We start from the raw sequence: 15588 nt of genomic DNA, 5'->3' as shown, positions 1-15588 counted from the left end.
ATATGAGTTAGCATACAGTATTTGTTTTTCTCTTTCTGGCTTACTTCACTCTGTATGACAGACTCTAGGTCTATCTGCCTCATTACATATAGCTCCATTTCATTCCTTTTTATGGCTGAGTAATATTCCATTGTATATATGTGCCACATCTTCTTTATCCATTCATCTGTTGATGGGCATTTAGGTTGCTTCTGTGACCTGGCTATTATAAATAGATCACAGGGTACTTTTAAAAAATAGTCTTGAGTTTCATACCTCAATCTTAAAAAAAAACTCCAAACTTTCATTGAGTGTGGATCTTTATATCAAAAGTCATCACTCTCATAATTTTTGGCAAATACACCAGTTCTATCAGAATTGCTTTTTTTTGTAGGTGAAGAACACATGAGGGTAAAAATTATATTTTGTAAGACACTTTCACTGGTGACATAGCTTTCTGCCAAGAAATGTTATTTATGAAATCTAGTTTAATTTTTTAAAAACTTAACTTTAGTTGTTCAACTGTACAATTAAATTACTTTGGTAGTAAGTATCCCTGTGGTATCTTAAGGAAGCCAATTAATGTAAGTTTACTAAAGATTATTAATGAATGTGAGGAAGATGTTATGTTGTATGGTATACCAGGAAGCTCAGGTACGCTGTAAATTAAAGGTACCATCTCATAGTTTTCCTCTCTGAAGGGTTATATTTCTTTCTTCTTCTTGTGAAAGAAAGTAGTTCTTCTAAGACCTTTCAGGAACAAACCATATGATGTTTAGTTTAAGCTTTATTATTTAGCTTAAAATATACCTTTTAGAAGTTATAAAACTTTCATATTCTATTTGAAAATGAAATTTGAAAATAAAACATACTGAATAGAATACTTTCTGTTTGAAGGTAGCAAAGACATGTCCTACTTTAAGAATTCATTTTCTGTGATGAACAGTATTTAGTTTACAAAAGAATTCTAGATACTTTATCTCATTTAGTTATAGAATATAAGTATTTAGAAGGACATTCTTAATTTTCTTAGTATAGCTTTTATCACAGAATTATGTATAGACATTTAAACAGGGCATTTCTACTGAATTTGTACAGTTAATTTCCTTTTCTTTAGTGGAAAATCAGAATGAGTTCCTGTCTTCTGTGAGACTTAGCTCAAACATCTTTTCACCCTTCAGACTAGTAATTTTTTTTGCCTTTCAGGTATCTTTCTTCATGTATCAGAACTTTTCCTCTTTCTAGGTTATTCAGTTATCATGGTCAGTTTTATTTCACTATCACTACAGCATAACAGTATTTATAGATTTAAAATGTGCTTTTCCATAGTATTTCACCTTTAGTTGGTTTAAACTTTTTTATACGCTTTCCTGCAAACCTAGCTATCAATTATCATGCCACTTCTAACAGGGACTACATGCCAACCTACTAGAAAACAATGCTTATATAAGGTTGGTATTTTTTAGGTAATATTTTTAGTTGCAAGACCTGCATTTAATTTTTTTATTTCCTTATTAATTAATTAATTTATTTATTTATTTGGCTTGTAGGATCTTAGTTCCTTGACCAGGGATCGAACTCAGGCCCATGGCAGTGAAAGCACTGAGTCCTAACCACTGGACTGGACTGCCAGGAAATTCCCTTGATATTTCTCTATCTCACTGTGAAATCAGGCCAAAGGATTTCCTGATGCTTTTCTTGGTTTTCCTTTAGTTTAGTTTTTGTACAAAGTTTCTCTGATGTTTTTCTTGATTTTATAGCTGTTTTCTTAAGGGACTTGAAATGTGTATTTCTCTTCCCTGCCCCTGCTGTATATTTTGTACTTTCTGAATTTTAGTCAAAAATTAATTACTATTTTATTCAAGAAAAATGCCAGTTACAGACAAAAGTAGAGTGCGTAGTTAAATGACCCTCCTTATGTCTATAATTTAGATTGATGATTTTAAGATTTTATCACACTTGCTTTATCTACCCTGTTTTTTCTTTTCCTTTTTTCCTGAAATATTCTAAACCAAACAGCCATCATGTTGTTTCACTTCTGTGTACTTCTCTGTGCATTTCTAAAAATGACTTTCTTACATGTGTGCTATTATCACATTGATAAAACAACAAAATTTCTCAGAATTCTGTAATAACTAGTCCATATTTACTTCATTCAGTTGTCAGGGTTATTTGTTTGTTCTTAATTTGTTTGGATCCAAGTCCATATTGAGTCCACACATTGTGTTTCATTTTTTAAGAGTCTTTTAAGCTAAAGTAATCCCCCTTTGTACTCTTATCATGCCAGTGACTTGTTTTAGAGAAAGTTATTTTATAGGAATTTCTCTGACCAGTTACTTGTAACATCATTTAAAATTTTCCCTGTAAAATGCAAATTAGCTCTGTAGACTTGATTAGATTCAGATTCAACTTCCTAGGTGTTGCTGTGTCCATTGTAGAAGGACATAAGAAAGAACATAATGTTAGGATGTCTCATTTTTAGTGATGCTAAGATTCAGAACAGTCACCTGGTGGCGCCAATGTAAAATTTGCCAGCAATCTGTAAATCTTATGGTTTCTTCTATTGATATTGTTGCTTTTCAATCAGTTATTTCATTAAGGATTGCACGAGTATGATTTTCTAATTTTATCAGTTCTCATTTATTTATTAGCGGGAAAGCATTTGTAAGGAAAAGCTTTCCCTTATCAATGGGAGCTTTTTGGCTATTTGAAATAGAGTTATTTTTAGGAAGGCCAGAGTAAGTGCTTAGTTCTTTCCCTTTAATTGATAATTTCAAAGGAGTTAGTGCCCAGGTTGCTGCCAGTGGTTACAGATGAGTTTATTGTTGTTGTCTTTCTTTTTATTTTGTGTTTCATTATGAACCCATTTTAGAAAAACTCCTTATTGAAGAATAATAAACGTACAAAGATATACTCATAGCACTCATGAATTTTTATGTACTTAGCATATTTCAGTCAGTTTGCAGTCATAATTCTAATGCTCACATTGTCCTATATTAGGCTAGTGAAGAACCTTTCAAGTTGGTCCTGAGTCCTTTTGACACAACCTCATTATTTTTAATAGTTTGCTTTCTTTCAGGCACAGCAAGATATGCCAGGCTTATCTTGTAGATAGCGTTTGCAAGAATAGAGTCATCCCTCCAAACTGTTCCTTTCAATGGAGCACGGTATTTGGAGGCTGCAGTTTGAGTTCTAGCAGTGCTCATTGCCAATGAGTTGCCATTATGGGTTTTCATTTTTTCTCCCTCCTTCCCTCCCTCCCTCCCTCTGCCTCCCTCCCTCCCTCCCTCCCTTCCTTTTATTGAATGAAAAAGATTCTTAAATTCTGTAGTGCTTTACAATTTTCAAAAGTTTCACACCCATAATTTCATATAGTGTGTAGATTTTCATTTTTAAAGAAAACTTTTGTTCTGTGTAGATCTCATTTTCAAATATGAAAAATGCAGTTATTAGTATAAAAAATTATGTTCACAAATAATGTCTTTTCATAAAAAATGCATAAAAATTAAAAAAGTCTTTTCTGTATCACTATCACCGGCACTTTACCCATGACTATTAATTTTTTTAAAAAATGTTATTTTACATGTAGAAAAAGCAGGATACACATTTACTTCATTCTTTCCATTTAATTGCCAGTTTTCCGATTAAGGAATTAAGTGTCCCAGTTACTTTGACGGGCATCCAATCAGACTGACTTGCTCCTGTGCTTTTTCTCCCTCTCTTGCTCTTGCATTCTCTCTGTGTGTCTTTCTTGTCCCTTCATGCTTCCTTTCATTTCTTCCTTCTGGTCCTTCTTGTCCTTCTTTTCCTTTTTTTTTTTTTCTTTGTGCCCTTTCTCTTGGCATTTTTATGAACTCAATGTGTTTTAGTAAATTGTATTCATTTTTATTCTTTGATGCTCAAATTTTCCCATCTTTGACCAATAGGTATCCCTTCATGTTGGCTTTTGTACTTTTGATGTAGTAGTCTTTGATAGCCACCTAACTGTTAGCACAAAGACCTGTTAGTCTTCAATAGCCACCTAACTTTTAACACAAAAGTTATATGAAACTGCTTCTAAACATCTACTCTTATCTTTTCTCCCAACTTCTAAACATATCCCTATAGAAACATGTTAACTTAAATATTCTCTTCCTTTAACAATAGGATATCGACCACCACCATTTTCAGAAAAGTTCTTTCTAGTAGTAATGGAAAAGGACAGCAATAATTGCTCTATTCTCCATATGTGGCACCTGCATCTTAAATCCGTACAGGCATGTTTAGGTAAGTAATTATATTACAATTCTATGTAGAGGTGATGTAAAATAAATTCATTTTACTGGATATGCTTAGGCTGGTTAATTCTTTAAAATGAAGATCCAGTGAACTGTAAATTAAGTTGCTGAACTGAAGTATGTATATGCCAAACTTATAATTACAAGGCCATAAATCATTAATGAAACAAGTTAATCTGAAAACAAACCAGTCAATGAGCATATTAGACATATTGAAAAAAAAAGTTTGATTTATTTTAAAATTAGTATGTATTAAATGCCTGTTAGTCCTCTCTTCTAGAAACCGTGTCTGTATAAATCAGTTTTGCCCATAGAATTAATATTGTACTTTTTTGTTGGTTGATACGCACTGCTATCTGAGACTGTATACATTAGCTTTAGATCACTAAAAGAAGCAGATTTGCTATTTAGAAAAATGTGATTGAGCATCTGAAGTTCAAAAGGGGAACTGGTTTTGTAGAACATTAGGAAATGCAGCAGTGATAAAAAATTATTTCAGCCATTCTTTTGGTATACATATTCATATTGATGTCTTAGCAGATTAGAAGATCTGTAATATGAAGTACAGAAATTGATTATGAATCTTTCTTTTTAAAACAAACTTTTACTTTTTGAGAGAGAATTGTTTCAGTGAAGAAATGCATAGTTAGCCATATCAGACTGAATGCAGTTTAAACTGATTAACCCCAAATATTTGAGTTTTGAAAGTATTTTATTTTTTCTGATGATAATGTAATTTTAATGATTTTATACATACTAAACATTTGATACAGAGAAATAATAATCTATATGTTTTTTAATCTACATTATCACATAACTATGTAAATAGCAGTTCTGACTGGGCCATGAACTGGCATTGGAAAAGCCAAATGATTCAATAGAACCTTTACGTGTGCCTAGTTGAGCCTAATCTTCTTGTGGTAGGAGGAATCCAAAAATATTTTTAAAAGTCTTTGGGGTTAATTCTTGGCATTATATACTGTTTCACAGAAATGCAAGAGTAGAGGGATATAAAAGCTTGTCAGGAAGAGAATTTTATTTTTATTTTTTTAATTGAGGTAAAATTGGTTTATAACATTATATAAGTTGCATGTGTACAACATTCTAATTTGACTTCTGTATACACTATAGTGTGCTCATCACCAAAAGTCTAGTTTCCATCTGTCACTGTAGAGTTGACTCCCTTTACCCATTTTACCCTTCTCCCACCCCCTTTCCCCTCTGGTAACCACCGTCTGTTCTCTTTACCTTTGTGTTAGTCTTTGTTTTGTTTTGTTTGTTCATTTATTAGCTTAAAAAATTATTCCACATATGAGTGAAACCATGCAGTATTTGTCTTTCTCCATCTGACTTATTTCACTTAGCATAATATCCTCAAGGAAGAGCATTCTTAACCCCCCAGAGAATATAGTATTTTCTGGAGTTGGGCACAGAGCCAGGAATGGTTCTGAAGAGATTAATAGAGGTAGTAACAGATCCTTGTGGTAGGATGGAAATCATGTGATGCCTTCTGTCCCCCTGCTTATGAAGGAAGTATCCCACTGCTGTTCCCCTCAGGTCTGTGCTAGTGTAGAGTTGCTTGCTTACTCTGTTTGTGACAGCAGTAAAAGGTCACAAACAGTAAGATTACAGTAGAGGCAAAAAAATCTTATGCTGTGTCTAGCTTTGACATAAAGCATCTATCTTTTGGTTCTAAAATATGCAGCAGATTTAACATGGTGCACATTGCCATTAAAGCTGATACTTGAATTTAGCAGTGTGTTGAAAATCCTGGCTTACATTTAGGTGGGGAAGAAACATCTGGAGTACCTTCTGGATACCAGGCACTGAGATAGGGACTTTATATATGTGAGATAGATTGTTACCTTCAGTTTACTAATGGGATAATATTAAGTAACTTGACCAAATGCCACATCTAGTTTGTCACAGACTGAGTTTCAAAATCAGGTCTTCTGGCTCTAAAGCCTTTCTTTTGCTTTTCCCCCCTGCTCTTATTTTCTTTCTTTGCATGAGATATATACATTAGAAAATTGTCTGGTTTACAGGGAGAGAAATGATGTAATTCAACTTTATTTTGCAGATGAGAAAATAGCTAGAGATGATGAAGCGCCTCGCTTCAGGCAACATATCTAGTTAGTTTTAGAGCCAGGAGTACTATTTCTGTCTTCTGACTACTGATTCAAGTTTGTAGTCTTATTCTGTTTTACAAAAAATGTTTTTTACATTTCTTATTTAGTGGTCTGCCATTATAGAACAGACTGACGTATTTAAAATCCACCAGAAGCAAAAAGGGATTGATAATTATCTCTCTGTATTCTGGTGCTACTCAGGATATACAAAGCAGTAAGATTTTATCCTTGCCCTTGATGAATTCATAGTCTAATGGGAGGGTGAGGGAGATGGACATACAAATAAATAAATGTAATGCAAAGTATCTCTTATATGTAGCAGAAGCACAGACAATTAAATCTGCTTAGAGAGTTACACTCCACCTGAATGTGAATGCTGGAAATTTTTTGGATGAAGATCAAGGTCAATATGCTTACAAAGCCATTCAACTAGTACTATCTTAAATTTATTTGGAACTTTTATATGTTCTTGAAATCTTGTTTATTATTTTGTTTCAGCACTTGATAGTTAATAGGCTGGTATTTGAGTGTCTTCTTTACCACTAGCTCATTATATAACCTTAGGAAAATCATTAAGCTCTCCAAGTTTAAATTTCTTCATCTATTAAGTGAGGCAGTACCTTGTTATTTCTCAGAGTTTGGTTTATGACCCTTCTGTTTCAGAAACACCTTGGCTGCTTATTAATGCAGATTTCTGGGATCTACCCCAAAACAACTGAATCAGTGTGTTTCTATGGTTAGGCCTGAGAACCTTTGTGTTAAAAGTTCCTCAAGCTTTTGATGTGTTTTAAAGGTTGAGAACACTGAACTAGAGAACTTAAGTTTTTTTCCTAGATGTCGTATATTGTGATTCTTCACTGACAGTTTCCCTGGGATGTAATTGGTGATGCTAAGAAAGGGTAAAATAGTTAAAAAAAAAAAAAAATTCTATCAAGGTAACTGAGCAGAAGTTTGAAAATTGATCTTGTCTTCAGAGCACTTTTAAGACACCATGTTTATAGATTATAACAAAATATTATTCTAGGTCATGTATATAGTGATGATAGTAATGTATTTCATAATTTATTTTCAAAGCTAAAGCTTCAGAAGGTGTTTCATTGGAGAGTCTGCTTTCAGTCCCTGGACAGAAGAATGTGGACTCTTCTCCAGAAACCTCTCCTAGTGTGAGCCCCATGCCACATTCTTCATCAATTGCCAATCTTCAGACTGCTAGTAAACTGATTCTGAGTTCTAGACTGGTGTATAGTCAACCTCTTGATCTCCCAGTAGGAACTGAAGTAATAAGAGCAACGCCTTCAGCAGGTAAGATAACTTTAAGACCAGACAGTTGTAGCTCAGAGTAATCTTCAGTGCATAAAATGGATGAACTCTTCTGAAATATGTGCAAGTGACACTGAAATAAAGATTTGTTTTCTACTAATGATACATCTGTTTAGAAACATGTCTATATTAGAAATAATTTCCTTTGATAAATGTAATCAGCTTGGTGTGAATATTTTATTGCAAGATTTCTTGCCTACACTGTGATTTCCTATAAATAGGAATACTATGATAGTGAAACTGCAAAGAACAAATATGTTCATATGTAAATTTTTTTAAGCTATTGACGTATAATTGCTTTATACTGTCGTGCCAGTTTCTGCTGTACAACAAAGTGAATCAGCTGTATTTATACATATATCCTCATAATATGTAAATTATTGAAGTTTTTTTTTTTTTTTTAAGTTAAGGCTTTTCATCTACATTGTGCTGTTATTAAGTATGCTTAAACAAGAGTTGACAGATACTTTGGGGGAAAAATAAAGAATAGAAGATTATAGTTTGGTTTACCTAGAGTGATACTGACTTTAACAAGGTAGATAAAATAGTTTAGAGAGCAAGACTAGCTTCTGTATTTAAAATGTGGAATTTGTACTACTGGGCATATACCCAAAGAAAACCATAATCCCAAAAGAAACATGTACCATAATGTTTATTGCAGCACTATTTACAATAGCCAAGACATAGAAGCAACCTAAATGCCCATCAACAAATGAATGGATACAGAAGATGTGGCATATATATACAATGGAATATTACTCAGCTATAAAAAGGGATGAGATGGAGCTATATGTAATGAGGTGGATAGACCTAGAGTCTGTCATACAGAGTGAAGTAAGTCAGAAAGAGAAAGACAAATACTGTATGCTAACTCACATATACGGAAACTAAAAATGGTACTGTTGAACTCAGTGACAAGAACAAGGACGCAGATGCAGAGAATGGACTGGGGAACTCGAGGTTTGCGGGGGCGGGGGGTGAAGGGGAAGCTGAGATGAAGCGAGAGTAGCACAGACATATATATACTACCAACTGTAAAATAGATAGTCAGTGGGAAGTTGTTGTATAACAAAGGGAGCTCAACTTGAGGGTGGAAGATGCCTTAGAGGACTTGGACGGGGAGGGTAGGGGGGACTCGAGGGAGGGTGGGGGGGGAGTCGAAGGAGGGAGGGAATATGGGGATATGTGTATAAAAACAGATGATTGAACTTGGTGTACCCCCCAAAAAATAATAATAAAAGAAAAAAATAAAATGTGGAATTTGTAATTGAGGAGTTCTTAGAATAGTGTTTTTGGGGAACTGAAATTGGAGGTTCAAGACTATTCCAATTACTGGTGAATGATTTTGAGTGTGAGGTTCTCTTACTCATCCCTAACACAGGTTTGCAATCAGAGTTGGAAAGACCACATTAAGAGTTTACTTTGGGCTTTTGTGGCAGGTGCAGATTTAGGTCAGCTTTTGAATCTTTCAAAGTATTTGGAAAGTTTAGGATATACTCAAATAAGTTTATTGAAATTAATAATAATAAGATATTTTGCAAGGACTCTATAAAATGCTTTCAAATGTCTTATTGGACAGTAACACTCCAAGGGAAGTAGTAACATGATCCCTATTTAGATAGAACAGGCTGGGATGTTTAAGTGGCTTTCCCACTCTTAGGAGGGTATTGATAGACTGAAACTTGAGTTCAGGTCTTCTGATCCCAGTCTTAATCACTGTTACCCCTCATATTATAGTTGACAGTAGATGGGAAGTGTTAGTCTTTGGCAGTCAGGAATAAATGTGAGGGTTCTGGCTCAGTGTTAGGAGAGCGTGAATTAAACCTAGTGAAAAAGGTAAGATGTAGTGGCTGTCTAGCTGACTGAAAACATTTTGTGGTAGGAGTAGATCTTGTGTCTGGATTATCTGAGGGCCAGTTAGGGGAATTAGAAGGGCAAATTCTAATGACTACTTAAGTATTTATGATGAAAGTGGTAAAAGATATAGAATGAAAGTCTAGTGGGGCATGTGTGGTAAAGACATGTAAATTACAGCATATAACAGGTTTATTGATTAAGCATTGACTTGTTTCATTTCTTTTGAATCTTATTTTAATGAAATATTTGGTTTAGTGGGGGATTGCAGAGTTATTCTAAAGAAGCTCATAGTGTATTTGGATTAATCACATTCTAGAGTTTGATTATTAGCATATTATTTTGTGATCCTATTTTTATGATGATCTGCTTTTTCTTTCTTAAGGCCATCTGAGTTCCTCTTCAATTTATCCAGTGTGCCTTGCACCTTATTTGGTGGTTACAACTTGTTCTGACAGTAAAGTACGCTTCTGGAAATGTAATATGGAAACCAACCTACAATGTAAAAGTGGTGAGAAGGAAACCTATCATTGGAGGAGATGGCCCTTGATGAATGATGAAGGAGAAGATAATAGTAGTACAGTGAGCATTGTGGGAAGACCAGTTGCTGTTAGCTGTTCGTACACGGGTCGCCTTGCAGTGGCTTACAAACAACCTATCCATCACAATGGTTTTGTTTCTAAAGAATTTTCCATGCATGTTTGCATATTTGAATGTGAATCTACAGGAGGTTCAGAATGGGTTTTAGAGCAAACAATTCATCTTGATGATTTGGTCAAAGTTGGGAGTGTACTTGATTCAAGGGTCAGTGTTGACAGTAATCTCTTTGTGTATAGCAAATCAGATGCACTTTTGAGCAAGGATCGATATCTCATTCCGAATATCAAACATTTAGTACATTTGGACTGGGTATCGAAAGAAGATGGCTCCCACATTCTCACAGTGGGGGTCGGTGCTAATATCTTCATGTATGGGCGGCTTTCAGGAATCGTGACTGAGCAGACCAACAGTAAGGATGGAGTAGCTGTCATTACTCTACCACTAGGTGGAAGTATAAAGCAAGGAATTAGGTCACGATGGGTTCTTCTTAGATCTATAGACTTAGTGTCTTCTGTCGATGGTACACCTTCATTGCCTGTTTCTCTGTCCTGGGTAAGAGATGGGATATTGGTGGTAGGAATGGATTGTGAAATGCATGTATATGCACAGTGGAAGCATGCTGTCAAATTTGGAGACGTTGACGCTGATGGTCCTGATGCAGAAGAGACAGCAATACAAGATCATTCTGCCTTTAAATCTAACATGTTGTCAAGAAAAAGTATTGTTGAAGGAACAGCTATTGCTGATGATGTTTTTTGTTCACCAACTGTAGTTCAAGATGGTGGCTTATTTGAGGCTGCACATGTACTTTCCCCTACTCTCCCGCAGTATCATCCAACCCAGCTGTTAGAATTGATGGATTTAGGGAAAGTTCGCAGGGCTAAAGCTATTCTCTCTCATTTAGTAAAATGCATTGCAGGAGAGGTTGCAATAGTTAGAGATGCTGATGCTGGAGAAGGAACTAAGCGACATCTTTCTCGAACCATTAGTGTAAGTGGCAGTACAGCAAAGGATACAGTCACCATAGGGAAGGATGGTACTCGAGATTATACTGAGATAGATTCTATTCCTCCACTACCACTATATGCATTGCTTGCTGCCGATCAAGATACAACCTACAGAATTTCAGAAGAAAGTACAAAAATTCCACAGAGCTATGAAGATCATACAGAAAGTCAACCAGAGGATCAGTACTCAGAGCTGTTCCAAGTCCAGGATATAACAACGGATGATATCGACTTAGAGCCAGAAAAAAGAGAAAACAAATCAAAAGTAATAAATCTTTCTCAATATGGACCAGCTTACTTTGGCCAAGAACATGCTAGGGTACTTTCAAGTCACCTTATGCACTCAAGTCTACCAGGCCTTACCCGTTTGGAGCAGATGTTCCTTGTAGCTTTGGCTGATACAGTGGCTACCACCAGTACTGAGCTTGATGAAAACAGAGATAAGAGTTACTCAGGTAAATACTTTCACTAAAAATTTATAAAGTCATCACTAATAGAACTATTTGTATTGTCTGTATAATGACACATTAAATTGCAGTCTTTCCTTAAACCTTGCAGGGAAATGACTTCTCTAGTTGACAATTACTATTATATAATTTGATTAGTTGTGAAAGAAAAGACAATTGGGGTAGGCTGTGACTTGTGCATGTGTCTTTATGTGTTTGTGGTATTTGTGTGCATCCTCACATAAGTTTTTACCCTGAAACCTTCATAGCATTTTGGACATACAGTGTCTTGTTTTTTTTGAACAGATTGATTCCTGTGGTTTATTTTTATTTTACTTTTAGTGATAATAATGGCCCATTTGTTAATTTTACTATCGAACTACCAGGCTTGTAAGGACCCCTTGGGCTCAACTTGTTCATCTTCGCATTTCTAGGTATAAATAATTTTTATAATTACCTAATTTTTTCCAAAAAGTCTCTTAAGAAAGAGGTTTTCATACATTTTAATGTAATGTGTGTCTTGCTTAATTCATTCTCTAACCAGAAAAATTTTGGCTGCCTTCTGAAACTAGATTCCATTCTTTTTTATGCAGATAGTTGAAGGTAATGGTGTTGATTCTAAATGATGACATTAGCAAAGGAAACCGAAAATGATTGATCATTCATTCATTCAGTAAATATTATGGAGGAGTGAACAATTGCTATGTGCCAGGTGCTTCACGTATTTTATCATATTTACTTATTACAGCAGTCTTCTAGTAAATAGCTACTATTATACTTAATTTTATAGATGAAGACTCTGATCCTTAGGGAGATTAAGTGACATATAAGATCACATAGGTAGCAAATGGCAGAACTGGGGTTCAGATGTGAATAAATCATTGCCTTCAAGCCTATATTCTTTTAATTATTTCACAAGATTGCCGAGTTTGAGGAAAAAAGACTGTTCCTCAAAGCTATCTGGAATATATCTCTTCATATAGATTTATGCCCTTATAATATATCTCCAAAGTTTTCTGTAGATTAAAATGAGTGACCTTTAGAGGGTTTTGTCTGTGACTTATTTTCTAACATATTAATTTAAAAAATTTGAATTATTATGAGGTTGTGTGCAATAGAGCAAGATTTTCCCCAGAACAGCCTTAAGCCTTTGTTGCAAACTTAATATATTTTAGAGTTTTTACTTGGGACAGTAAGAAAATAGATATGTCATAATCCATGAAAAATAGTTTATATTTTCAGATACAAAACTGTATCCTTAGGCAATATAAAAATAGTTTTTCCTGGTCACAATGGACTTTCATGAGGTAGATAAGGCAGGAATGAATGTCTCCATTTCACAGGTAGGAAACTGAAGCTCAGAGATTAAATAGTTGCACATCTCAGTAAATGGATTCTAAGTAAATGAATTCTTCCATTTGTTCAGGTAAGACATCTTAGAGGTATTCCCGACTCTGCTTTCTCTCATGCCCCAATCCAGTCCATTGGGAAATGCTATTAGTTCATGGAGACTCCAGTCATTTCTCATCACCTTTCCTGTTACCACTCTGCTCCAAATCACTGTTACATCCTGCCTAATTATTGACAAAGTCTCCTAAACTGTTTCATTCTTGTTACCTCAGTCTGTTCTTTACATAGAAACTAGTGATTATTTTAAAACGAAATCACATTAAATCTCTCCTCTGCTCAACAAACACTGGTGGTTGGCTTCTATCTCACTTTAGAATAAAAAGCCAAATCCTTCAGTGGACTGCAAGGCTCTGTGTGATCTGTGCTCACTTCCACTCTACTGCATTGGCTTCCTTGCTGTCCCACAAACACACTAGGCACGTTTCTGTCTTAGAGTCTTTGCACATATTGTTTCCTCTGCACAGAATACTTGTCTTCCAGATTTAGGCACTCCTCATTCCCTTACCTCCTCAGATTTCTGCTGAAATGTCTTCTTATTGGAAAGTTCTTCCCTGGTCACATTATATCAAATAGAACCCTCTTACCCCAACACTCCCTTTCTCTCAGTCCTGCTTTATTTCTCTCCATAGCATTAATTTCCACTAGACACATTACTTCTTTATTGTTTGTCTCTGTCTCCTAAGGTGTAAGCACCCCGGGAGTAGGGACTTTTCCCTGCCAAATTCCTAGTACCTAAACTGCCTCCAGTGTAGCAGATGCTTAATTTGTTGAATGCATACATGAATGAGTGGATGAACAAATATAACTGATGGGAAGTAGAGCTGCAACTTTGACAATTTTAAAGTTGTATTTTCTTCAAAAAAGTATTTGATTCGATTCTCTTGAGTACTTCCTAAGTAGCAGTTACCGGGCTAGGTGCTGTTAGTATTTTTCTGTTACTTTTATCCAGCAGTGGCTCTAATTTTGAGTAAATTTGCCATGCTTTCATACCTCTGCTCAACTTTCAACTAAGAGTAAATTTGTGGAATCAAGGTTAGAGTTCAACCTTAATTTGGTGATACTAGCCTGGGGAGTCAAATTTCAAATCTTTGAATAATGAATCTTCTATATTTCGTTTGCACTAACCAACCTAGAAAATATTACCTATTTAATTATATAATAAATAATTTTACTTTATTTTGTAATTCCTATTTTTAAATCTCACCTGAATTTGCATAGTAAATATGTAGAAAAATTATACCTAACTTACTATAGCTAATCTATTTTTTATTGAATTTTAAGATTTTTCTTTTTCATTTATTATGAGTAGCTCTAAATACTATTATTACCTGTACTAATAGGTGCTTATATTTTTCCCAATTATTTTTCATTTGGCAGTTTTATTATATACATGTTTTTTTGTGAAGCTGTATTTATTAATAACAATATTGAAGTGTTCAGAAAGGAATACACTCAAAAATATATATTTCGTGTAAATTATTATTAAATTTAATGTTTATTTTCTAACTTTTTATTGGTTTGTGACCTGCTGCATTCCTTTTTCCTTAAACATATTCCTTCTTTCCAGGAAGAGACACATTAGACGAGTGTGGTTTACGGTACTTATTAGCTATGCGCTTACACACTTGCCTTTTGACATCACTGCCTCCTTTATACCGAGTACAGCTACTTCATCAAGGTATTGTTTGAATCTTTGTGCAACTTTTATTTCGTAGTCAGGTGGTGGTATAGTCATATTTGTGTATAAGCATTATGTAAGTCATCATATGCATACCTGTCACTAGCCTTAAGATCTTCCAGTCACAGGAAGATAAGGTACCCACCTACCTTTTTTCTTTTACTTTTCAGCTGTATTCTATGTCTTTTGCTCATCGGCCTCAGTTTCTCAGATGTTCATCACTAAAGTCATAGTAGTTTAGAAGTAAACTTGGTATGCCTGAGGTTGTAACCTAAAGTGGCCCTGAATTTGTATGACATCTGATACCTTTACTTTAAAAATTATGTAAATTTTGCCCTATGCATTTTTTTAAATTGGAGTATAGTTGCTCTACAATATTGTGTTAGTTTATACTGTACAGCAAAGTGAATCAGCGATATGTATACATATATTCTCACTTTTTTGGATTTCATTCTCATTTAGGTCACCACAGAACACTGAGTAGAGTTCCCTGTGCTATACAGTAGGGTCTCATTAGTTATCTATTTTATATATAGTATCAATAGTGTGTATATGTCAATCCCAATCTTGTAATTCATCCCACCACCTCCCTCCCCCTTGGTATCCATACAGTTGTTCTCTATGTCTGTGTCTCTATTTCTGCTTTGTAAATAAGATTGTCTATACCAATTTTTTCAGATTCCACATATATGTGTTAATATATGATATTTGTTTTTCTTTTTCTGACTTACTTCACTCTGTATGACAGTCTCTAGGTCCATCCATGTCTCTACAAATGACCCAATTTTGTTCCTTTTTATGGCTGAGTAATATACCATTGTATATATGTACCACATCTTCTTTATCCATTCTTCTGTTGATGGACATTTAGGTTGCTTCCATGTGCTG

The 15588-nt window shown here is 34.7% G+C and overlaps 1 protein-coding gene across 4 annotated transcripts in view; it reads left to right on the top strand.

The window, feature by feature from the left end:
• Nucleotides 1–15588, top strand: part of DMXL2 (Dmx like 2) — a 168689-nt gene that overhangs the window by 101742 nt on the left and 51359 nt on the right. For all 4 annotated transcript variants that reach the window (XM_057722413.1, XM_057722411.1, XM_057722414.1 and 1 more), the window contains exons 16-19: nucleotides 4126–4245; nucleotides 7460–7687; nucleotides 9945–11621; nucleotides 14590–14700. In XM_057722413.1, coding sequence (XP_057578396.1) covers nucleotides 4126–4245; nucleotides 7460–7687; nucleotides 9945–11621; nucleotides 14590–14700 — 2136 coding nt within the window. The remainder of the gene's footprint in view (nucleotides 1–4125; nucleotides 4246–7459; nucleotides 7688–9944; nucleotides 11622–14589; nucleotides 14701–15588) is intronic.

The sequence above is a fragment of the Hippopotamus amphibius genome, chromosome 2 (assembly GCF_030028045.1).
Source record: "Hippopotamus amphibius kiboko isolate mHipAmp2 chromosome 2, mHipAmp2.hap2, whole genome shotgun sequence".
Lineage (NCBI taxonomy): Eukaryota > Metazoa > Chordata > Mammalia > Artiodactyla > Hippopotamidae > Hippopotamus > Hippopotamus amphibius.
Note: the sequence above shows the minus strand (reverse complement) of the source record. Positions and strands in the feature narration are given on the sequence as shown.